This window comes from Elephas maximus, chromosome 25 (assembly GCF_024166365.1).
Source record: "Elephas maximus indicus isolate mEleMax1 chromosome 25, mEleMax1 primary haplotype, whole genome shotgun sequence".
NCBI lineage: Eukaryota > Metazoa > Chordata > Mammalia > Proboscidea > Elephantidae > Elephas > Elephas maximus.
Genome location: NC_064843.1, coordinates 25,716,154 through 25,741,289, shown reverse-complemented (window position 1 = coordinate 25,741,289; position 25,136 = coordinate 25,716,154). Strand labels below are relative to the sequence as shown.

Genomic DNA, 25,136 nt, shown 5'->3' with positions numbered 1-25,136 from the left:
CAGGTCACTGGGGAGGGGCCTTCCTCACCTGTCCCCCAGGCCAGGCCCTGTCCCTGCCTTGAGTTAGAACCCTTAGCCTGGACAGCTTTGGGTCATCCACAAAAAATCCTTCTTCCAGGCGATCCGGAGAGAGCTGAGCCCTGGTTCCTGAGCCTCATGTTTCCAGGGAGCCGAAGGGGCCCAAGTCTAGATTCAGCAGTGATTCTCCTGCCAGGGCAGGGCCAGAGCAGGTGCACTCTTGGTGTCAGGCAATGGGGCTGGCTCAGGAGGAGCCGATCTGCCCATCCCTGGAGGTGTCTATGGAAGGGCTAAACACAGTCCAGTGATCCCCATCAGGGAGGGGACAGGGGAAAGCTATGTGAGAAGAAGCCTCTCATTCTTAGTTCTGTGAGAAAGGGAAAGTGGCTCCGCTGATGGGATCAGGGAGGGCTACGTGGAGGAGTCAGCATTTGAGCTGGACCTTGAGGGGAAGATGGAATTTCAGAGAATGGAGACATGCAACGGTCTTGAAAGAGACCTCAGAGACCTTCCCTTGGAGGCAGGACACATGCCATCATCAGCAATTTACATAAAACTCAGAGCTGAAGTCACTTGTGCAAGGGCACACAACTTAAGTTGTACAATAGCTTTTAATGTTCAGAGGGTTCCCAGGGCAGAGCCTACCCATCCAGGAGCCATTGGGCACAGCCAGCATAATAATTCAGATCCAGTGGTTAATTAGTAACCCAGGAGGCCCCAAAGCCAACTCCTAACTGGCAGTGCTGGGAGGGGGAGCTTGAAGCTGGTTTGGAAGCCCAGGCCAGTGGGTGACAGGTTGCTCCTGACTGAGAAGGTTGCTCAGCAAGTCAGGACTGGGTTTCAGATCAGAAGGACCATGCCGAGGACGGCAGAGCTGTGCTCAGGGTTGCTCCCCTGGACCTGAGCTGGGATCCAGAGTTTTCAGGTGAGAAGCTCAGCAATGAACAGGATACATGCCTGCCAGCCTGGTCTCTCGGTTTGCTGAATCGACTAACTAGTTACCTTGCTAACTTCCTTCCAGCTCCCTACTTGCCTTCTTTCCTCTGTCCTTCCTAACTCCCTTCCTTCCATGTTTTCTTCCTAACTTCTCCCTTCTTTCCTAATTTTCTTTCTCTTTTCCTAACTTCTTTCTTCTCCCTCTGCTTTCTTCCTTCTTTCCCTCCCAACTAATGCTCTGAATTCACGGCTGCCTATTTTTCTTCCTCCCTAACTAAATGATTTACATTCTCACTTCCTTCCCACTAACTTCCTTCCTTCCTGACTTTTTCCTGAAATTCCAGGGCTTTGGAATCAGACTGCCTGGAATCCAGTTCCAGTTATATGATTTATTAGCTGTGTCTTGATGAAGTCATTTCACCTCTTTGTGCTTCAGTTTCCTCTTCCTTCAAACAGGGATGATAATTCCTAACTCATGAAGCTGTGAGAATAAAATCAGGTCAAGCTGGCATTTGAACTTGGTCGGCAGTGGTCTACATTGGGCACCAGCAGGCATGTAAATGAATAAATTACAGTAGCGTGAAAACAAGTGCAACAACAAAAACAGGCACAAAGGAGGGAGTGAGGGCTCATAAAGCCAGGAGGGGGTCTGGCAAGGTTTCTGGGGAAGGCAAATGAGGACAGCTGAAAAGCATTAGCCTGACAGGTCTGATGGGAGGGAGTGTTGGAAGGAGAGAGAATTGTTTAGAAGGCCTGTGGAGATGTAAGCGTGTCCATGGAGAAAGGAAGCGGGGGTATTCAAGTCTAGACCCCACAAGTTAGGGGGAGAGACAGCCTTGGGGGCTCATGGAGGGGCTTAGACCACCCCTTGGGAGATCACAGCCCTGAGCAAAAGTATCAGAAGACAGCGGAGCAGGAGAAAATGAAGGCTTAGGAGCTGAGAGCTGCTCAGGTGTGGGGCCACAGTCAAGGTGATGGGGTCAGTTGGTAGTAGACACTGGGCAAGTCAAAGTTTCCACCAGGGCCTTAGTCCCTAAGTGTTTCCTGAACAGCAACATCCTAAGAAATTTCACCCAACAGTACAAAGATAAAAATAACCTAGGATACCCACTGTTAACTCGGGCCATGGCCGTCCAGTCTTTTTTTGTGTCTATACACAAGTGAAGGAGCCCTGGTGGCACAATAGTTAAGCCCTCGGCTGCTAACGGAGGCTAAAGGTTAAAGGTTCAAACCCACTCGGCTTCATGGGAAAAAGACCTGGCAATCTGCTTCTGTAAATAAAGCCTGAAAAATTCTATGGGACAGTTCTACTCTATCACATGGGGTTGCTATGGGTTGAAATTGACTCGATGGCATCTAACAACATCAACAGTTACACAAATGTACATGTATGTCTTTCTTTTCCTTTTACAAAAACGTACCCTAGTATACCTACTGTTTTGAAATCCCTTCTTGACAGTGTATCATGTGTGTGTTGCCATTTTAATTACATAGGCTTATCTATCATTTTTTGGTCATGTAATATTCTGTTTCATAAATGTATGGTAATTACCTTATCAATTCATTTCTTGATTCATTAATCAAATATCTACTGAGCACCTAATATTATCTCAGGTCCTGCCAGGGATTCAACGATGAACACAAAAATCATGAGAAAATCCCTGCCCTCATGAAGCTGACATTTTAGTTAGGGGAAACAGAAAATAAATAAACATTTCATGATAAAGTGCCAGAGAGTCACAGGTACTAGTACTATGAAGGAAAATATAAAGCAGAGAAAATGAACAGGGAATGAGAAGGGCTAATATTGTCCGGTGTGCCCAGGACTGTCCTGGTTTTAGCAATGAAAGTTCCGCTTCCCGGAAACCCCAGAGTCCCAAGAAAACTGGAACATTGGTCACCTGTAGTCAGGAAAAGTCTCTGAGAGGTGACATTTGAGCAGAGGCTTCTGTGGCGATAGTGGAAGCCAGCCATGCAGATTCTGGGGGAGAGTGTTCTAGGCAGAGGGAAAAGTAAGTGCAAGGGGCCAAAGGCTAGTGGGCATTTGGTGCGTTTGAGTTGTGGGCAAGACAGTCAGAATGGCTGGAGGGCAGTAAGTGAAGGCGAGGGCAACAGGTGACCAAGGCACAGGAGCCAGATCAGATGGACTCTCCTAGATCGTGGTAAAGACTGGATTTTATTCCGTGTGTGATGGGGGAGCCCCTGGAGTGTTTTGAGCAGCAAAGTCACATGGTCTGATTTACATTTTGAAAGACTCACTCCGGCTTTTAGTGGAGAGATTGTGGTGGATAGAAGTGGAAGCAGGGAGACAGTAGTGTCTTGAGTTTCCTGTGGCTGCTGTAACAAAATTGTGACCAATTTGGTGGCTTAAAGCAACAGAAATTTATTCTCTTACAATTTTGGAGGCTAGAGGTCAGTTTCACTGGGTAGAAATCAAGGCGTCAGCAGGGGTGTACTCCCTCTGGAGTCTCTGGGGGACAATCTATTCTTTGCCTCTTCCAGCTTCAGATGGCTGCCAGCAGTCATTGGCTTGTGGCCACGTTACTCCAGGCTCTACCTCCTTGGTCTCATTGCCTTCTCCTGTTTCACATCTAATCTTTCTCTGCCTGTCTCTTATAAGGACACCCGTGATTGCATTTAGGGTCCACTCTAATAATCTAGGACAATCTTCCCATCTCAAAATCTTTTATCACATCTGCAAAGTCCTTTTGTGCTACGTAGGTTCCAGGGATTAGGATGTAGATATCTTTTGGGGCAGGAGGCGTTCTTCAACCTACCACAGAAGAGACACTATTGCAATAACACACGCAAGTGATGATGGTGGCTCCAGCAGGGTGGTTGCAGCAGGGCAAGGGAGCAGCAGTGACTTCTGGATATATTTTCGCACTGGAGTGGAGGTGAGGTGAAGGGAGAAGCAAGGTTTCTAGAATGATCTCAAGGTGCTGGCTTGAACTTTTGAGTAGGTGGGAGTGCCATTTACTGAGACTAGGAAGACTGAGGGAGGGTCAGTCTAGGGCAGAGTAGGAGGAAGGCAAATCAAGATTCTTTTGTAGGCATCTCAAGGTCGAAATGGTTGTAGACATATAACTAGTGAATTGTTGAAGAGGTAGTTAGATATATGAGTCCGGAGTTTGGCAGAGAATCAGAACTAGAGAGAGAAATTTGGGGATTGTTGAGTGTAGGTGGTACTTAAAGCCATTAAACTGGTTGAGACCACCTAGGGAACAAGTATAGATAGAGGTCCAAGGATTGGGCTTGGGACAGGCCAGTGTTAAAGGATGGAAAGAGGAGGAAATCTCACATAGGAGTCTGGGACAGAGCATTCAGCAAGGTAGAAGGAAAGCCAAGAGGTCACAAAGCCAAGTGGGAAAAGTGACTGTCAAATCCTTCAGAGAAATGGAGTAGGATAAGGGCGAAGAATTCATCATTGGATTTGGTACATGGAGGTCACTGACCTGCTGTTTCAATGTTGAGTGTTGGGATGAAAGCCTGATTGGAATGGGTTCAAGAGAGAGAAGGAGAAGAGGGAGTGGAGACAAGTCCAGACAGTTTTCTAGAAGTTTAATGGAAAAGGGAACAGAGAAATGGGACATTATCTGGAGGAGGGGTATAAGGTCAAGGGAGGAGCTTTTACAGCCCATCGGTACTCTGAAGTGCCCCACAGTGGGACACTTATGTTGTTATTATCACTATTATTTTGCTGTCATAGACACCACTACTGAATGGAGGCCCCATCAGGGTCTTGTTAATGAAAGAAAGGTCCTTGTTCTGGGTGTGTGTTTTGTCAACATGACATCTTGCCAATCTGTGCATTGGTTCAAACATTTCTATTTTGTTGAAATATGAACAGTTGTGATACTGTTCACTTGGGTTTTCTTTGGCCAACACCCCCCAGACCCTTACATTTCAGAGCCCTCAGAGACCCCAGAGGCCACTGGAGTCACTTTCCTCTCTGACCCACCCCCTCTGCTTTAGTCCCTGAGCCACTCATCTGTGGGGTGTGCCAGCCACAAAGAAAGCTCCAGGAGGATAGAGCTGAGCCCAACCTGTCAATGCCTTCATTCTTCAGAACATCTCATTACCCCATTAGGCAGCAAGGTCTTCATGACCCAGGGTTGAGGTTGGGACTCTTTTTCCTTCCCCTTACACAGCAGGATTGCTGTCGCCAATGAGGCCTGCTTCCTTGAGGGGCCAGTAAGGAAAGATCCAACAGGCTAAGCCAGAAACCAGGGACAGCTAGACAGAGCCGGGTGCCCGGGCTCTAGGCTCCTCTGAAAACATCTGCAGGCTCTTGGAAGGTGGAGAGGTCTCAGCTGTCATGGCTGAGGTCTCTGAGACCTCATTTTCAGCCTAGGATGGTCCACACGGGGCCTGGGCAGGCCCTGGAAATAATATCTTCTTACGGGCAGGCCTGCTTCAATCTCTCTCCTTGTCTCTCTCTCTCTCTCACACACACACACAGAATGCACTGCTATACACATAGTATATGCACAGACACACAGTGGCCTACATATACACGTGGTTACACTGTCGTACATGTGTATTAATAGACACCTATAGTCGTATGCAGACACACATGCAGGCAACCACACACAGACTCACACACAAGCACACTGACAAGGCACATTTAATATATGTAAAAATATACGACACATAGCCACATACTACACAGAAACACTGAAACCCATTCCTCTACTCACCACCTGCATACACATCACACATACGCTGAGAATGCACGGGTGCACACCAACCAACAGAAACATACAGATGTGATCACGCTGACGTACAGACATGCTTTGGTAAACAACTATACTTATAAGCGGTCGTCTACATACATTCTCACACACACTGACACAAATTCTTTAGCATACAGGCACACTGACACCAGACCAACAGACACACTGAAGCACATCTGTGCATGAACCATGTGCACACATGTTACTCACTGCTCCCCAGCACCCTGGCCCACACGGTCACAGATACATCCTAACAAGCCCCAAGGGTCTCTAGCCCTTGGCTCTCCTAGGGCTGCCCTGGGGACCTTGCACTGGGACATGGAGAGACCCTTTTCCCACCACCCCCAGGGGGAGGTGATGTCCCCAAGGGAACAGAGGTCTCCAGTCCCATCTTCAGCTCTGCTGGATCCCGTGTGACATCGACCAGCCCCCAGCCCCCTCGCTATTGCTGCGGGGAGCTCTGAGCTCTGTGCTGAGGCGGGCTGGTGGCCAGGCACAGACACATCGCCCTTGTTGGGAGAACAGAGAGCAGCTCTCTTGTCCACTGCCCATCCTCCGGCTCCAGCTGCTGGTCCAGTGCGCCGCCTCTTCTCGGGCTTTGGGCTTCACAGGTATGTGGGGCCAGGAGGCTGGGGCCTGGCAGAGGGGTGTTGGGGTCAGCCTGGGAGAGGGTGTGCAGAGTGTTGTGGGCTGTCTGTGGGAACACAGACCAGTGGCCTTGGCTGAGCCAGGAGGCACTCCCTACTGGGCAGTTCTGCAGCTCCCTCCCTTAGGGCTTGACAGGGCTGGGCCTCTCAGCAGCCCAGGCTGGGGGATTGCCTCCCGCCCCCTGTGGTCACTTCCTCAGCTCCCAAGAAGATCACAGGGTGAGGCTAGCAGGATGCTCTTATAAAGATATGCATTCCTGCCTAGTGAGACCAGGGCGCAGCTGGGCCCCACAGTGGGCCATGGCTGCGGTCTTGGGATATGTAGTGCCCAGCAGCCCCTCAAGCAGCTGGTCTCCCAGGTGAGGCCTTGATTTTTGGCCTTGACATTCCAAGCAGGGGTGAGGCCCTGGGGCTCTGAGCATCCTGAGCCAGGGGTTGTACAGCCAGACCTCCTCCACCCTACAGGGCAGGGCAGGGCAGGGGCAGGGAAGATACTGTGTTCCTGGCTGCATAAACCAGCTGGTCACACCCTCTGATGTTTGACCTCAGACACTGACCAGCCTTGGGTCTCTCCATAGCCCAGCCAAGGTCCCCAGGACAGCTGCCATTCCTGGAGTGCTGAGTGGAGGTCCTTCATTGAGGCAGGGAGATGATAGTCAGCAAAGGGCCCAGCCTGGGGCTGTCCACAGGAATGACAAAGCCTCCAACATACCTGTATGGAGTCTGGGGAGCTCAAACTGCCCCTCACAAGCTATGCAAGCCCCCTCCCCTTTCTAGGCCTAAGGCTCCCTACCTGTGAAATGGTAGGGATGGAGATGGGAGTGTTTCAGACTTTGTATTCTGCAAGGGTCTTTCCAGCCTTGGCCACCTGGATTTCTGGAGCTGCCCTGCATGACAGGGGTCTTGTTGCCCTGGCTGTCTCCCCACCCTTGACTCCCTGAAAAGGCTAGAAGGGGTCACCCTAGACCATCCTCCCTCCATTCCCGCTGAGATGTAGTTAGAAAGACTAGGCCCAGTAGTTGTAATTTCTTGCCCCATGCAGGGATTGCTGGCCTCTGGGGTAGGAGATACTCAGGCTATGGTGGATGCATGGAGTTGGGGAGCAGTGGAGAGGGTGCCAGTGGGCAAGGAGGGGAGAGCAGCAGCACCCAAAGCCCTAGATAGGTGAAGTTAACCCCTCAATACCAGCTCTCATGCCTGCTCCTCGCTATGCCCACAGAGCCCACCTGATCACTGATACAAAATGGACTCTAGCCCAGCCAGGACCCCCAGTCCACAGGTGAGTGGCTCTGGGTCCCCCACCCACCACCACGGGGTTTACCTTCTCTCAATGTTGATGAAATCTGTGGAGGCACTGGCCAACCCTGTGGGCCATCCCAGACCAGACCTGGAACTGATGAGGGTCACTGGGCTATTTGCAAGATAACAGACAAGAGATTTCGACAAGAGCTTCAAGAAGTAGATGGGGTGCAAAAACCATGAGATTGGTTGTGAGGACATCTGGGCTCTAATCCCAGCCCAGCTGCCTGTAAAACCTTGGACAACTTCTCTCTGGGTCTCAGCTTCTCACCCTTAAAATGGGCACAACAACCAGTAGCCTCCCAAGACTGTTGGGAGAACAGATGAGATGGTGGATGGGTGAGTGGATGGTTGGTTGGTTGAGTGGGTGGGTGGATAGGAGGGTAGGTAGATGGGTAGATGCGTGGGTAGGTGAGTAGCTGGGTGGGTAGGTAAGGAAATGAATGGAAGGGAAGAAGGAAGGAGGGAGGGAGGACACAAGCAAGCAAGTAAGCTAGCCTCATGGAGATGTTGGAAAAGGGAATCAGAGCTTGGGCCTGGGGACAGGGCGGGGCTAAGAAGTTAGAACCTGCTGATCTTAATCATGTCTTTCTTTAAATGCCTTTAGCCCCCGAGGGCCAATGGAAACATCAGCCTGGGGCCTTCAGCCAACCCAAAGTGAGTTCTGGTCTCTCAAGCAGCTGTCCTACCTGACTTCCCTTGCTTTGAGAATAAAATCGAAGTTCTGTGGTCTGGCATTCAAGGCCCCCTGCCAACTAGGTCCAGGACTCTTTCCCAACTTTATCTCCTACTGTTTCCTCAGCCTATGCCCATGCTGAACCCTCTGCCTTGAATGCCCCCACCACCACGGGGCTCACCTCCTCTCAAGGCTGATTAAACCCCTGGAGGTAGCGGCCAACCCTGTGGGCCATCCCAGACCAGAACTCGGGGCTGACAGGGGTCACTGGGCCATTTGGAAGATAACAGAGAAGAGATTTCAACGGGAGCTTCAAGAAGTAGATGGAATGGAAAAATCATGGGATTAGTTGCATTGTTAGCAACAACCCACTCTTCAGGGCACCCTGAGAGACTCCTGCACCAGATCCCATATCCTATGCAGTTGTGTCTGGTTTTATCTTTGCTTTATCTGTTGTTAACTTGATGGTGAGCTCTCCAGGGGGCAGAGCCAAGCCTTATAAGCCCTCTCTTAGCTGTGAGAACAGGGCATTATTCTTCAGCAGCAAGGAAGCTTTGGTTCCTAGGAAACTCCCTGTATTTCCCAGCTTCAAAGTTACAAAGAAGCTAGGGTTTGGTCTCAGACACCAGGTTTCCTGAGCTCACCAATGCTGAACTATGTTCTTCCCTCTTCCCCCAGTGCCCGGCCCACTGACTTCGACTTCCTTAAAGTCATTGGCAAAGGGAACTATGGGAAGGTGAGTGATAGGGGTGAGGGTGAGAGATCTGGGCCTTACCTTCTCCAGCTCTCCATCTCCTGCCTGTCACTTGCATGGGCCAAGAGCGAAAGGGGACTCAACATTCCTGCAGAATCATGGAACCAGGGCTGGGGCTAGAGGTCCTGTGCAGCCATTGGGGCATCTGAAGTTTGGATGGGGGGTGATGGGCCCCATCACCCACAGGGCCTTCCAACTAACTGTACTTCTGCTCAGGTCCTACTGGCCAAGCACAAGTCTGACGGGACATTCTACGCAGTGAAGGTGCTACAAAAAAAGTCCATCTTAAAGAAGAAAGAGGTACCAGAGCCCTTCTCCTGCCCCTCAGGCCCCAGCCTAGGGTGGCCTCCAGAGATGGGCTCCAACTCTGAGGGGTCCATGGGGCTGGGTGAAGAGGGTACAGAGGTGGTCACAGCCAGGGGCCAGATGGTGCCCAGGATGCTGCCGCTTCTCAAGGAGGCAGGCCAAGCCTCCTTGCCCATAGGGGCTTCAGGAGAACCCAGTCCTGGCCTTCTGCTGTTCCCTGGGAGATATAGGTCTCCACGATGAGCAAGACTCATAGGTACCAGGCCCCCCATCCACGCAATGCTAGGGTCACACTGTATACTCTCCAAGAGACTGCCAGGCCCTGGGCTTCTAGATACTCCAGCTGACTTGAGTCTCTTTAGTACCCAGCCCCATTAGGAGGACAGAGCAGACCCTGAGAGAGGACTGAATAACAAGTCAGCCAACTCAGGAAAGGAAGTGGTCTATGTTAATAAGGATATCTCAGGAGTAGGGCGGGGAGTCCTTCCCAAGGGAAGCAGCCTTGCAGCTGGCCTTGAAGGTGTGATTCTAATGGTCTGGAAAGAAGGTGGGGCCATCCACGCAGGAGAAGCAATAAGAGCAAAGGTGTAAATGTGAGTAATGCGTATATGATGCATGGCTCTTCTTTTCTCTTAAAGGCTTTCCTGGGGACACATTTATGTAACTAGTCATCACGTGTGCTTTGCTTATCACTTCCAGGGCAGGGGCTTCTGATCCAGGGGCTGGAACTGTCACTACCTAGACTGGCTGGGGATGAGACTGACCATGCTGAACCCTGAATACCAGGCAGGGAGCTTGAGACTGGCTCTGAGGGCAATAGGGAGCCACAGAGGGTCTTTGAGAAGGTGCATGAGGCGGTTCTGGGCAGGGCAACCTCCACCAGCAAGGCCATGTGGGCTGTGCCAGTGTAAAAGGGGCTGTGGTGGGCTGTGACATGGACCCCTATCTGTGTCACCCACAGCAGAGCCACATTATGGCGGAGCGCAGTGTGCTTCTGAAGAACGTGCAGCACCCCTTCCTCGTGGGCCTGCGCTACTCCTTCCAGACACCCGAGAAGCTCTACTTTGTGCTGGACTATGTCAACGGGGGAGAGGTGGGTGGGCCCACAGGGAGGCTCCTGGGCCGGTTTTTTGGCAGGGAGCTCTCTACTCCACATACTCACTGTGTCCCAGGAGCTGGAATGACCTCACCTTATCCTTACAACAGATCCATTTTGTAGCTGAAGAAACTGAGGCTCAGGGAGATGACTCACTTGGTCAAGGCCACCAGTTGATACCTGGCAGAGCTAGGATTTGAATGCAGGTCTGTCTGGCTTCCAGCCATAATGCTTTCATGCCTTCCCCAGAGGGAGCTGCCCACAAACTCACTTTGATGAACCTGGGAAAGGTCAATGCTAAGAGGAGCTCTCTGATCAAGATTTCCAGTATCCCCATTTTATACCAGAGCCCTGGTGGCTCATGGTTAAGAGTTTGGCTGCTCACCAAAAGGTCGGCAGTTCAAATCTCCCAGCCGCTCCTTGGAAATCCTATGGGGCAATTCTGCTCTGTCCTGTAGGTCGCTACGACTTGGAATTGACTTGACGGCAATGGGTTTTTGGTCATTTTATGCCATAGGCCACAAGGGTAGCAGTGACCAGGTCACTGTGGTAGACACATGGTGACCCAGAGGTGCAGCTAGGACAAGCCAGGTTTGTCCCTCCTGGACTTCATTCTGTCCCTGAACAAGATGACAGAGTATAGCAACTCCAGACTTAACCTGGGTTATCTCATGCCTTTCAGCCTAATGCTCAGAGGGGAGTTTTTGTCCTTTGTGCCCCTAAGACCCCCCCAAGGGGGATGAAGACCCTTCCATGCCAGCAAAATAGACCCAACTGATTGTCCCATGGGCAGATCTAACCTGGGCTCAGTTTGACCACGATAATCACATCATTGCCTGGGCTGGAAGAAAAACACATCTTTGAACCGCCCAGGTGTAAATTCCAGCTCTGCCCATTATAAGCTCTGTGACCTTGGGCAAGTCACTTAACTGCTCTGACCCTCCCAGTTTCCTCTTATATGAAACTGGCTTAATATTTGATACTTTGAGGGTTGTCCTAACAATTAAATGAGAATGTGTGACAGAGCTTGGCTTGGAGCCTGGCACACAGTTGGTACTCAATAAATGCTATTTAGTCTTTCTTCCTGCTGACACTTTGGACACCTGCAATTGTTCCGTGGGGTGGGGTGGGGGCTGGCATGCTCTTTTTTGGTCTGAGTACACCCCAGCTCAGAGAGGAGGTGACCTGGCCACTGCACAGGGTGAGGATCATGTGGACCCCACCTGTACCCTAGAAGCTTGGAGCACCCCAGGAAAACCTCTCACATGTGCCTCCTCCTCCAGCTCTTCTTCCATCTGCAACGGGAGCGCCGGTTCCTGGAGCCACGGGCCCGGTTCTACGCTGCAGAGGTAGCCAGCGCCATTGGCTACCTGCACTCTCTCAACATCATTTACAGGTGAGGCCTGCGTGTGGCTCCAAGCCAGGCCCACGCCTTCCTGCCTCAACAGCAAGAGGTTGTGTGAGCCCCTAAATCCTGATGAAATCCTGGTGATGGACTTGATCCCTTGTCAGAGGAGGAGGACCTACCGGCTGATGTGGGGTTGGAGGCCCCTCTCCCCAGACCTAAATGCCTGTCCTCCTTGGGCCTCCATGAATGGTCCTCCTGCCAGAACCCTGGGTCCCCAGTTGTCTGCACTGAATGACTGAGGCACCACAGGGCTCTTGTCTCTTATTTTCTGCAGGGATCTGAAGCCAGAGAACATTCTCTTGGACTGCCAGGTTAGTGTATGTGTGTATGTGGGCATGGCTGTTCGTGTGTGCTGCGTGTCATGAGTATGTATGTGTACGTGTGTGTGCATATGTGTACGTGTGTGTGCATATGTGCACATTGTACATGCCTGCATATAGGTAAGGGAGGTATTCAAGCATGTGTGTGCACGTGTGCCCACATATGTATACATGCATGAACATGTGCATTGAGTGCACATGAGACTGTATTACATGGATATGTATGTGCACGTGTGTAAAGAGGCCTGTGTGGGGCAGGGGCAGAGCCAGGGGGAGGTTAGTAGATTTTTTAGTCCCTCCGTATCTTAGATTGGCTTCCTTGGAAGCAGACTCAGAGATGGAAAGTTGAGTACAGAAGGTTTATTGGGGAATGCTCAAGAGATTTACCTTTAAGATGGTGAAGAAGGCAAAACTGGGCAGAGGAAGCAGCTCACCTGCGTTGTGGCTGCAAGCGAGACCTCGGCTGGCCTCATAGGGGTTGGGAAGGCCTGGAGCAGGGATGACTCTTTAGAGTTATCCCAAACTGAGGCAGGGAGGCTGGACCTTTGTGCCCCAGCATCAACCAGTTGTTGGATATGGATTGCCTGTAGGGAGGGTATAATGTTGCTTGTCCCAGCAGTAGGGGGAGGATGGGCATGTCAGCCCCAGAATGGCTCTGGGCAGAGGTCTGCAGTATCCTCTAACTCCATTACCTCCATCAGCCACCTTCCCGCCAAGTTCCTAAGTCCCCAGGCATCTGTCAGAGAAGTTGCTGCCACCGGGTTCCTCTAGCAAAAACAGTCTGAAGCTGTTGATGTCATAGCCGGTGGGTCTGAGTCTGTGATAAGCTGGGGGCAGCCCACAGAATGCCATATGATGCTCCCGTGGCGCTCCTAGCATCCAATCCTGGGTCTCTATGCCTGGAGCATCAGGCCCCCTAGCCCCTGCTCTGGGGTATAGTGTCTGGGCTTTAGGGTTAGGCCTGGCCATACCCTTGGCCAGCTCCTCCCTCATCCTCAGGGACACGTGGTACTGACCGATTTCGGCCTCTGCAAGGAAGGTGTAGAGCCTGAGGAGACCACATCCACGTTCTGTGGCACCCCTGAGGTAAGTGAAGTCTTCTAGGACACATCGGGTAGTTGAAGCCACAGCTCCTTTTCAGAGCCGACAGATTAAGGCTGAGAGGGCTCACTCCTTCCACCCACGTACTTCCGTAGAGGTGGCTGTGCCCTGGGCCTCAGTTTCCTCATCCGTGTAATGGGGACACTGGCTCTAGGGGCTGCTGGGACCAGCTGCTGGTGATGCTCTGCAGCAGTGTTGCAAATAGAAATGTAAGCCACATACGCAGTTTTAAATTTTTTAGCAGCCACATTTAAAAAGTAAAAAGAAACAAGTGAAATTAATTCCATAATTAATTAATAATGCAATACATTTAACCCAATATATCCAAATATTATTATTTCAACATATAATCAATATAAAATTATTGAGATATTTGATATTCTTTTTCTCTAACCTAAGTCTTAGAAATTGGGTGTGTATTTTACATTTCATCTCAGTTTGGGCTGGGCACTTTTCAAATGTTGGACAGCCACACATGGCTCCTGTCTGCTCTATCAGACAGCACTGCTCTACAGGGTGAAGTCCATGTGGCCTGGCCTGAGAGTTCAAATCAAGGCCTGCAAGTGTGAAACCCTGGTCTACCCCTCTGAGGGTTAATATTTGTGGGTCAGCAGTAATTCACACCTGTCTGTCTGTTCTGTCAGTGCCTGCCCACAGCCTAGGGCTAAAACCTTTCCTTGAATTCTCACCAGTGCTGGACCTTGGACCGGAAGGGGTTCCTAGTGGCTTGGACAGACGTCAGGGTGACCAGAGTTGCTGAGGCTGTAGAACTGGGACATTCCTCCCAATCTGACATGGGGCAGGACTTCAGCTGATCTGCTTCTCCCCATGTGATTGAAAAGCTGTGTCTGGGATCTCAGTTGGGCCTCCTCAGTTTGGTTCCAGGCTAGCTGATGGACAGATGATTTCTCTGAGCAGGAGCCAGTGTCTGTGTTTGCATATGGACACAACTGGCCCCACAAAGCCTGACAGCCCAGCCATCCCTTCCTAGCACGCTGCCAGGGGTAGGGAGCAGGGAACAAGCAACCTTGCCTCCTGCAAGTCCCAACACATTACCTCTCCCATGACTCAGCCACTGCTGTGGTGCCAGAGAGCACAGACAAGAGGAACCACAGCTGCTCCCATTGTTTGAAGGCTGGCACATCTATTAGGACATAGTCTTAAAACAGCCCCCCTGGATGGATTATGTACCCCACTTTATGGACGAGGAAACCAAAGCCCTGGAAGGTTAAGTGACTGGCCTAGGATCACACACCAAACAGGGCCCACGTCTGTGAGACTCTGCCCTCACCCAGACAACACACCACACAGTCTCTCAGGGTGGCTCTGTCTGTTGCTGAGACACCTCTAAGAGGTCACCAAGCCCTTGGGTTTGGCAGAAAGTATAAGCTCTGCCTCAGGTCCTCTCCTCTTCCAAGACATAGACGCACGGTGTCTATTCATCTGCCAGTACGGACTCAAGTGTCACTGCCTCTTTCCTGACCCTGCTCTATCCCTCTGTTGCTAAGATTTCCCATACAAGTAAGTGCCACATAAGCTTTACCTGTCAGTCTCCCCACTGCACTGAGTGCTCCCAGGGCTCCTATTCCCAGGGCATGGAAAGCCCAGTGGATGCCTTTGTACAAATTAACAAGTCACCCTCTCTGGGTAGACTAATTAGAAAAAGTGCCCCTTTAAGCAAAAATAAAGTCAGCTGATGTAGCCCTGCACTGGGGGTCATGGCTTGGTGAATAGGTCACAGCCAGGATTTCAGCCCCCTTTGCCCCTTTGGCTGGTACTTTTGTGCAGTGCACAACATGTAGAACTGTACAGAGCAGCCCTACCGCATCTCCTCTATATCCCCAGCACGTGGCAAAGGGCCCTGCACAAAGCAGGCCTTTGGCAAGTGGATGCTGAATGAACACATGCACAGTCAAGTGACTGTCACAGCAGGATCAACCCTTGTGATCTTCTCCTCCAAGTGCCTTGTTTACAGATGGGAAAACTGAGGCTGGGGGTCTTTCAAATATGTGTGTTTGCCCCCAACAGTACTTGGCTCCTGAAGTGCTTCGGAAGGAGCCTTACGATCGGGCAGTGGACTGGTGGTGCTTGGGGGCAGTCCTCTATGAGATGTTACACGGCCTGGTGAGTGGGGTATAGCTATCTGCGAGGGACACCTCACTCTGAGGAGACTTGGGGGTGGGTCTCTCCTTCATGTGGCCTGCTCAGGCTCTGCTCAGGGAACCAAATGAGCCATCTCTCCGCTCCAGGCTAAAAAAGATGATGCCGAAGTGAATACAAGGTTTTATTTTTATTTTCAAAAATCCTCACAGTTTAGAACACACCATCTAATGTATTGTTTCTTTGGTGCCTCAAACAGCCTTTGGGCAAATGCATAGAGACAAACGTTGATCAGTGGCTACCCAGAACTGGAAGAAGGGGGACATGGGAGCTATGACATAAGGGATACCGAGTTTCTGTTCAGGGGGATGAAAAATATTTGGAAATGGATAGTGGTGTTGGCTGCATAACATGGTGAGTGGAATTAATGTCACTGAATTATATACTTCAAAATGGTTAAAATGACAAATGTTATATATCTTTTACCACAATTTTTTTTTTTAAGCCTTTGGAGGCTGCCATTGCAGGAAATAGAGTTGTTTGTATTTTACTGAGAGGGAAATCGAGGCTTGGCGAGGTCACAGCCCTGGTAGGTTGTAGAACCAGCCCCTAGGCCCAATCCTAACTGCCTGCTTAGGTCTTAGATTCACCCCAGGCCATGCTTTACTCTGGGGTGGTTTTGCTTACACAGCTTGATGGAGATGAAGGAAAAGCATTGCAGAGCGAGGAAGAGTAGCTGGCAAAGGTGGCATGAGGAAGAATGTCAGGAGAGAGAAGTGAGCCTTGAACAAGGTTTGGGGCCTGGCTCTCTTCCTACCTGCCTGACTTGACCCCTCTGGGCCTCAGTTTTCTCATCTGAAGATTACAACCCGTCTTGGGGGTGGTTGTGAGGCTGGGCTGTGATGACGGAGGTCATGGTGTAAGCTCGCAAAGTGCAGTGCCCAAGCTGGTATCATATTAAGAGAGGTGGGACAGGAGAAGCTCCTGGGAGCCACACACCTAACCTGGTGGGAGAGACTTCCTGGTCTTCCTAGCAGCCATCTCAGCTGTGCCGGAAGTCTGGGGGTCTCTGTCTCTTTCAATCTGCCCTGCGAACCAGTGCCCAAGACTTGGGTCTGGCTGAGACCCCCAGCTACCTACCTTTGTTTCAGGACTCCCTGAGACCTATGTCCACATCGGCATGAATGATCCTCTAGCCTCTCTCCCTGTCTCACCAGCCACCCTTCTATAGCCGAGATGTGTCCGAAATGTACGAGAACATTCTGCACCAGCCACTACAGATCCCCGGGGGCCGGACAGTGGCTGCCTGCGACCTCCTGCAAGGCCTTCTCCACAAGGACCAGAGGCAGCGGCTGGGCTCCAAAGCAGACTTTGTAGGTAACCTGTCCGGAGAGCACTGTCCCTTTGTGGGGCTCTCGGCCCACATGCGTGTTAACAGGCATCCAGTTGTCCTCTAAAACCAGGCCCTGCTATCTTGTTCATTTGGAAATTCACTGCTGTGGCTAGTTGACTGCTTTCTTTGATCAATCAATTCTTGTATTCAACCAATACTTACTGAGCATCTATTATGTGTTTGGCATTGAGCTAAGTGCTAGGAATTCAGTAGACTGGGTCTCTTAATCGCATGGCAGACAAACAGCATTATATACAATTATTATGAAGTGTGACAAGTGTCAGGAAGGAAAGGAACAATGAGCTGAGACAGACAATAATGGGGCGGCTTCACACTAAAAAAAAAAAAAATTTTTTTCTTTGCACTGGCATGGTCAAGGAGGTCCTCTCTGAGGGGGTGACAGTTAACTTGAGTCTTAAAGGGATGAGAAGGAACCACTCATGCAGAGAGCTGGGAGAAGGCATCCCAGACAGCAGGGATGTGCCAACGTCCTGTGGTGGGAACAAGGAAGGGAGTGGTAAGCTGTTGAGTGTTTTGAGTAGGGACGTGGCATGACCTGACTTAAATTTTAAGAAGATTCCTCTGGCTTCTGTGCAGAGTGGCTCAACTTGACCTGCTTTATGTATTTTTTTTACAAGTGTCTGTGGTCTTACTCCTTGCTAGTCCCCAGGCCGGGCACTTAGAATATAGAGATGAATAATTCATAGTCTGTTCCCTTAACAAGTCCGTGATTTTTTTTTTTTTTAGTTCGTGACATTTTTAAAGTAGCTCTTTAAAAATAATCTTATGTTCTTTCTCCCCAAAAGATAATTTGGATTTAGAAAAAGATCACAGTACTTTTCTCCTTAGAAGTTTCTTTTCTTTTTAGTATAGTAGTTAAGATGCATGGACAGTGAGGCCAAACGACCACGGTTCAAATCCTTGCTCCCCTACTTGCTAGTTGTAGGACCTTGGGCAAATTGCTTAATTTCTCTCTGTGAGCCTCAGTTTCCCTATCTGTAATAACAGTACCTATCTCATACAGCTGTTTTGAAGAGCAGATGAATTAATACATGCAAAGCACTTAGAACAGTGCCTGGCACATGGTAAGTGCTTTCTGTTTGTATCAACAGCCCTACATGCCAGAGACTGGGAGGTTTAACAGCATTTAGGGCATTTGCCCACTCATCCCTCTCCAGGTTAAAGAATGGGTGTGGCCTTCCCTGAAGATAATCCCCCTCCTTCTAAGCAGAAATTTGCATCTTAAAGTAATATATGACTTTCAAAATAAGTTATATATTTACATAGATCAAAATTTAGAAACTATCCAGAATAAGTCCCTCTAGCTACCCAGTTGCTCAATTTAGAGACAGTCAGTGTTAGCAATTTCTGGGGTATCCTTCTAGAGATATTTTTGCTTTTTAACAAGTCCGCTGGTACAGGGGTCAGGGAAGCTCTCTTTGACAGGCACAGATAGAGGGAGAGTCCCTTGGGATGGGAGGATATTGGTGCCAATTGTGGTTTTGATTAGGAAAAAGTGAGTCAAGCCCAGGGATGAGTCCTAAATTCTGGGTCTCAGGATCTGGAGCTTTGCTTGAGACTTCATTTCCCTAACCTTCCTTGGAGAGTTGATTGGGTCTGTTTCTCTGGCTTGCATTCTGGAAGACTCAAGATGCACTGAGGCGGTGTTGGGAGAAGGAGTCCCCAAGCTACCCTGGGACCCCCCCCTCCAGGCAGATTCTACTGTCTTGTTCTGACATACCTCCAAAGCCTAGCACGGTGCTGGCACAGAGTCCTGCTGCAATTGAGTGGATTCCAACTCACAGCAACCCTATAGGGCAGAGTAGAACTGCCCCATAGGGTTTCCAAGGCTGTAACCTTTATAGAAGCAGACTGCCACATCTTTCTCCCACAGAGTGGCTGGTGGGTTTGAACCACAGACCTTTCAGTTAGCAGCCAAATGCTTTAACCACTGCACCACCAGGGCTCCTTGGCACAGAATAGGTGCTCAGTAAACAGCCACGGAAAGAACAAATGGTATGGGAGAAGGGTTTGGATTCTAGATGATGGCACAGAGGAGAGAACTGGCTGCAGAATGTCCTCTTGTCCTAGGAAACCAGCCAGAACTGCAAGTACCTTTTTCCCAGTAAAGGTTCTAGGGCTTGACAGCTAGTTGTGGGTAGAGTTGGGACTCTGTGGAGTATGGGGGTAGGGCAGGGACATTTATGGGGAGGGCTACTTCTGATCTGCATCTTCTTCCTACAGCTTGAGATAAAGAACCATGTATTCTTCAGTCCCATAAACTGGGATGACTTGTACCATAAGAGGCTGACTCCACCCTTCAACCCAAACGTGGTAAGAGGTCATGACATCTGGATCCTGGATTCCCAGGGCTGGTGGGAGCTGGGAGGGTATCTGGGCTGGCCCTCTTTGTACAGACAGGGACCGAGAGGCTTGCTGATTGTCCATGGCCACACAGTAAGTTAGAGGCAGAGCTGGGTCTGGGGCCCAGAAGGCCTGGCTGTCAGTTCAGCTCTGTGTGAGGAACCACGCTTTCATTCCTTTATCCTTAGCACCAATAACTCCCCTTGTAGAGCACTTTACAGTTTTTAAAGTGTCACATAGCACACCCACACAGAGCCAACCCCTGTAAAGTATTTTTATCTTTTTTTCCTAAAAAAAAAAAAAGTTTAAAGCAGCGGGGAAAAATGCTTATTGCCTCACTTTCCAAGGGAAACCACCGTTAGCATAATTCCTTCCAGTCTTTTTTCTTCGTGTTTTTTACGTACTTAGGTCATATTTATAGATCTATATCTGTATCTACCCCCCTTTTATATTTTGCTAAAAACTATGTCATTATTTCCCCGTGTCTTATAAAACTTTATAATTTTTGTTGGCTGCGTATTTCAGTCTTATTTTGATTACGTAATTGACTCAACTGTGCTCTTAATGGTGGACTTCAGGTTGTTACTATTTTTTTCCTCTGTCATAATATGCTGGAGGACGTCTTTGAACATATATCTTTGCCCAGAGTTCTGATTATTTCCTTAAGATGGATTCTCAGTGGAAACTTACTAGGTCAAAGAATGAACATTTTTAGGTTCTCAGTTCATACTGCCTGTCCACTCTGTGTAAGGGAGTCCAATCTACTTTCTACTAGCAGGATCTGCTGGAGAGTTTATTCTTACCCCACCTTCAGCAGCATGTACCATTGTTCATTGTTTTCTACTTTGCAAATTTGATAAGTAAAAAATGTTATCTCATATTGTCTTAATTTATATAGCTTTGATTTATGGTGAAGGTGGTTATTTTTTAATAATAGTTTGTGTCTATGGTGAAGGTTTACACAGCAGTTTAGGTTCCCATTCAACATATCTACACAAATTGTTCAGTGACATTGGTTACATTCTTCATGGCGTGTGAACATTCTCATTATTCCCATTCTTTTGTTTTGTTTCCATTAATCTAGTTTCCCACCCCCTTACATTCTCATCTTTGTTTTAAAGTAATTGTTGACCATTTGGATGGTGAAGGTGGTTATTTTTAAGTGTTGATTAGTAGTGGTAGTACGAGTGAAAGGATCCCCATTGAGGTAGACATTTGAGGTTCCCTCAGCCATCTGCAGGGGGTAGTATCAAGCCTCCTGCCTCCAAGCAGTCTGCACGCTAAACACTGCCAGTGTTAATTAGTTTTTTGCATTCGTTCTTTGATGAATTACCTGCTCCTGAACATGTCCTTGAGCACCAGATTCTTGACTATAGTCAGATAGGGTACACTCAGTCCGTATATCTGAAAAGCCTCTTTACTTTGAGATTTTTAAAAAGATTTTTAAAAAGTGAGGATAATATTGAACATACACATTGGAGAGAGAATGATACACAGGATACTAGATAGGGAAGCAATATAATGCGATGCCTGGACTTCAGAGTGAGGCATACCAAACCCATTGCCATCAAGTTGATTCCGACTCATAGCGACCCCAGAGGACAAAGTAGAGCTGCTCCATAGGGTTTCTAAGGCAGTAATCTTTATGGCAGCAGACTGCCACATCTTTCTCCTGCAGAGTGACTGGTAAGTTTGAACTGCCAACCTGCAGCGAGCGCTTAATCACTACTCCACCAGGCCTCCTTGCCTTTTAAGATTAAAAAAAAAACAAAACAAAAATGTTGCTTTCGAGTCAATTCTGATTCATAGCGACCCTATAGGACCGAGCAGAACTGCCCCACAGGGTTTCTAAGGCTGTAATCTTTACTGAAGCAGAATGCCTCATCTTTCTCCTGTGAAGGGGATGGTAGGTTCCTTTTGGTTAGCAACCAAGCACTTAACCACTGTGCCACCAGGACTCCCTAAAGTGAGACATACTGGGAGTAAATTCCTGGTTCCTACACTGACCCGTTGAGTGACCTTTAGTAAGTTTCTTTGGCATCAGTTTCTTCGTTTGTAAAACGTAGAAAATACCTACCTTGTCTAGGGCCACAAAGCTGACAAGGGCCAGGGCCAGGACTCATATTTTGGTTTTGGAACTCTGAGCTGTGAACTGGCACCACTGCACCTCACCGCCTTTTTGAGAAGCTGGAAACCATGTCTGTTGGTTCCACAGCTCAGGACTGCCATGCTAAAGCACTTCTGCAGACCCTTCCTCCGGCTACCTGCTTACAGATCTCAGGGTTGCAAGTGCAGCAAGAGAGGACAAGCTCCAATATGCAAGCCCTCTCCCCCTTTTTTTTTAATCAGGCTTTAGGTGAAAGTTTACGGAGCAAATTAGTTTCCCGTTCGATAATTTATACACGAAGTGTTGTGTGACATTGTTTGCCATCCCGGCAACATGTCAGCACTTTGCCCATTTCCACACTGAGGTCCTTGTTTTCCTGCCCTTCCTGCCTTCTCACCTTTGCGTTTGGGCAAACGTTGTCCTTTTGGTCTTCTATATGTAGTTGCTTGTTCTAAGGAGCGCTTTCCTCACAGGTGTTACTGCTTTATAGGCCTGTCTATTATGTGGCTGAAACATGATCTCTGGGAGTGGCTTCAAATCCACTCAGAAGGGTGACTAAGGGCCACAGTCTTGGGAGTTCCTCCAGTCTTTATCAGATCAGTATGTCTGGTCTTTTTTATGAATTTGGATTTTGTTCTATATTTTTCTCCCACTTTGTCTGGGACCCTCTATTGTGATCTTGGTCAGAGTGGTCAGTAGTGTGCAAGCCTTTTTCAAGCCTCTGCTTGTGTTTCATTTGGTCATGTGCACTGGCGTAAGCAAGTCACATGGCTAACACATATTCAAGGGATGTTTTGATGGGAGATGAAGAATTTGTGGCCATTTTTGTAGTCTCTCACATAGGTCTTCTCCAGAGCTAAAGCAGCCTCAGTCCCTCTCTTGTCATATTTTATCTTCTTCATATCACCCATCAGCACCCTAAATTATGTCTTTATCTATTCGATCACGTGCTTATCATCAATCTCCCTGTTGTTTTTAGTTGCCATTGGGTAGGCACCGACTCATGTCCACCTTATGTAACACAGGACAAAATGTTGCCCAGTCCTGTGTCATCCTCATGATGTTTGATATGTTTGAGCCCATTGTTGCGGCTATTGTGTCAATCCATCTCATCGAGGGTTTCCCTAGTTTTCACTGACCCTTAATGTCCTTTTCTAGCGATTGATCTTTCCTGATGACTTGTCCAAAGTAAGTGAGCCAAAGTCTCCCTGCATAACATAAGCTCCGTAAGGACTCACTATATTTTGTATTCCCAGTGCCATGGACAGTGCCTATTAGGCATTCAGTAACCATCTGTTGACCGAATGACTTGCCTGAGGATTGGTGTGGAGAAGGCAAATTAGCAAGGGGTTAGAGGAATGGATGTGAGATTAGTGGACCATGTGGAATAAAATGACTAATGTAAATCCACGGGTGACACTTAAGTAAGGGTGTCCAGGAGGTAGTCAGAGGGAAGGCCTGCCATTCCTCTCCAAGGCATGTGTGCTCTTTTGGCAGCTCTGACTTGTGTCCCCTTCTCATCATTGGCTTATATTCACAGGCAGGACCTGCTGACTTGAAACACTTTGACCCAGAGTTTACCCAGGAAGCCGTGTCAAAGTCTATTGGCTGCACTCCAGACGCTATGGCCAGCAGCTCCGGGGCCTCAAGTGCATTCCTGGGATTTTCCTATGCCCCAGATGATGATGACATCTTGTATAGCTAGAAGGCACCTGCGAAACCACTGAAGACAGCTGGAATCAGTAAGGAGTTACCTTCAGCAGCTAGTAACAGAGACTCAAAGTAACAATGGCTTAAAGGAGAAACAGGTTTATTTTTTTTCCCCACCACATAAGAAGAGTGATGTTAGGTGGTCCAGGGCAGGTATAACAGGTCCATGGTCATCAGGTACTGAGGCTTTTCTGCTCTGCCACCCTGGGCAAATGGCTTCCAATATTAGGGTTGCTTGATTATCACAAAATGGTTGCTGGAGCCCTGTGTTCTGGGCAGGGAAAAAGGAGGAAAGGGAGGGGAGAAAGCAAAAGGGCACTTTTAAAGAGCTTTCCTGGAACCCTTAAATAATGACTTCTGCTTCCATGTCATTAGTCACCCAACCCTACCTGTAACGAATGCTGTGCTATGCAGTTTATTAGCTGGGCACATTGCTACCCCAAATAACATAAGGGTTCTGACACTAGGGGAGAGGGGAATGATGTTGAGTAGGCAGTCAACACTCTTTACCAGAGGGTATCCTGATGTCTGGATTTTGATCTCTATGTGTAAAATAAGAGAGATGTAACAAGCCTATAGGGTATTGCCCAAGATTTCCTTATTAGTCTATGTTGATATTTTTGCTGTGGGTAGTGTTGGACATTTGTTATTTTCTTTGGTTGCCCAACATCTGAACCCCTTCCTATATTCCGGGAATTCTCTACTTTATGACCCTTGATAAAGGGCACTAACTTTATATAGCTGGAAATGCTAGATACTGACTTTCCCAGCCTCCCCTGCAGCTAGGGCCAGGCATGTGGCCCAGGGATGCACCTGTGTGGGACTTTGACTCAAGAGCTAGTGACACAGGAAGGAAGGGACTAAGGAGCTCTCTTTCACACCACAGTAGTGGTAACAGCACCCACCAAACTGAGTTCCTGGTGTAGAAGTGGCAACAATGAACATTGTAGCAATCTACTCAGGGGCAGCAACAGCAGCAATTTCCCCATCAGACCAGTGCTGTGGTGTCATTCCTGGAGGTGTAGTCTTAAGCCTGATTCTCCAGCTTTCCCAATGATGTAGAGAACTTCTGATCTTTTTAACACACTCCTTTTTATTTGGCCAAAGTCAGCTTTGTCACCTGCCATTCAGAACAGAACATCTGCCTATGCCAAGCCATCTGACTGTCAAATCACTAATGAGGGCCAAGTCAAGAACTGGCTACAACAAACTAGGTGGTTGGAAACTGGCGTCTTGAAGAGGCAATGTTCAACTGGATGCTCACGGCCTGAGCTTCACTGCCAAGTTCATGCTGTGCTCCACTTCACATGCCCTTGTATGCCTGGCTGGTCCAAGGCCATGGGGAACATGGAGGCAGGTACAGGTTTGGTGACTAGTACTTCCTGGCCAGCTATGGAACTCCATGTTTCAAGATTAGTCATTTCTATAGGTAATCCCACTGGACAGAACAAGAGCATGTTTAAGATCTCATGAATTCAGGACACCCTACACATGTGGGATGGATCATGGTACCTTATTTCAATGGAGAAGTAGTTTCTTTTTCACAAAGCTGTGGCTCATCATCTACTTCATGGTGGCCTTATTGCCTTTTAGGTTTGGGGACATACGGAGGATTTTCTTAGAGGATCAATGTGTGCCAGTAATTTTTACTGCCTTTCATCCTCACTCAGTCCCACTCAATTTCCCTTCCGTTTTTTGTGTACCCTGCTCCCCCCACCCCAGGAATTACAGGGGGTGAGGCTAGGAGACCATGGAACTGGCCTATCAGAGATCAAAGCTGGGTCAGGAAGAGCTAGTGTTAACCTTTGACATGTGCTGAGAACTCTGAAAGAAACATCCTGATTTCCATTTTAATAGCACCTCTTGATTTTTGAGGGGGAAGACAAAATCCTTCATAAAAGGCATTAAAAAAAAAAGTAACTGTCGGAAACATGAAAATACAAAGTACACAATCAGCTGTGGGTTGTGAAACGCCTAATGGTTCCATCTGCCCTAAGACTGTAAAATCACGACATTTTCACCAAGATAGAAAATAAAAACAAAGAAAAACCATGTTACTGAATTGATCATACCATGGCTATGTGTACTGAGCACATTCTGAGTTTCATATGCATTGTCTACAATCCTACTAACCCAGCACTTCGGGAAATTACTAACATCGCTTT

At 48.6% G+C, this 25,136-nt stretch overlaps 1 protein-coding gene across 2 annotated transcripts; it reads left to right on the top strand.

Moving 5' to 3' along the window:
- Positions 1-6,109: 6,109 nt before the first annotated feature.
- SGK2 (serum/glucocorticoid regulated kinase 2) lies at positions 6,110-23,147 on the top strand. 2 transcript variants are annotated; one of them, XM_049869811.1, is made up of 13 exons: positions 6,110-6,301; positions 7,557-7,616; positions 8,244-8,293; positions 8,991-9,048; positions 9,283-9,366; positions 10,334-10,465; positions 11,752-11,864; positions 12,151-12,187; positions 13,196-13,282; positions 15,326-15,421; positions 16,615-16,770; positions 19,035-19,124; positions 22,802-23,147. In XM_049869811.1, the coding sequence occupies exons 2-13, from the start codon at positions 7,581-7,583 to the stop codon at positions 22,964-22,966; spliced, it is 1,104 nt and encodes a 367-aa protein (XP_049725768.1). In that variant the 5' UTR covers positions 6,110-6,301; positions 7,557-7,580; the 3' UTR covers positions 22,967-23,147. The 2 variants fall into 2 exon arrangements, with proteins under 2 accessions (XP_049725768.1, XP_049725769.1); XM_049869812.1 differs by lacking the exon at positions 6,110-6,301 and having other exon boundaries at positions 7,507-7,616.
- Positions 23,148-25,136: the final 1,989 nt, after the last annotated feature.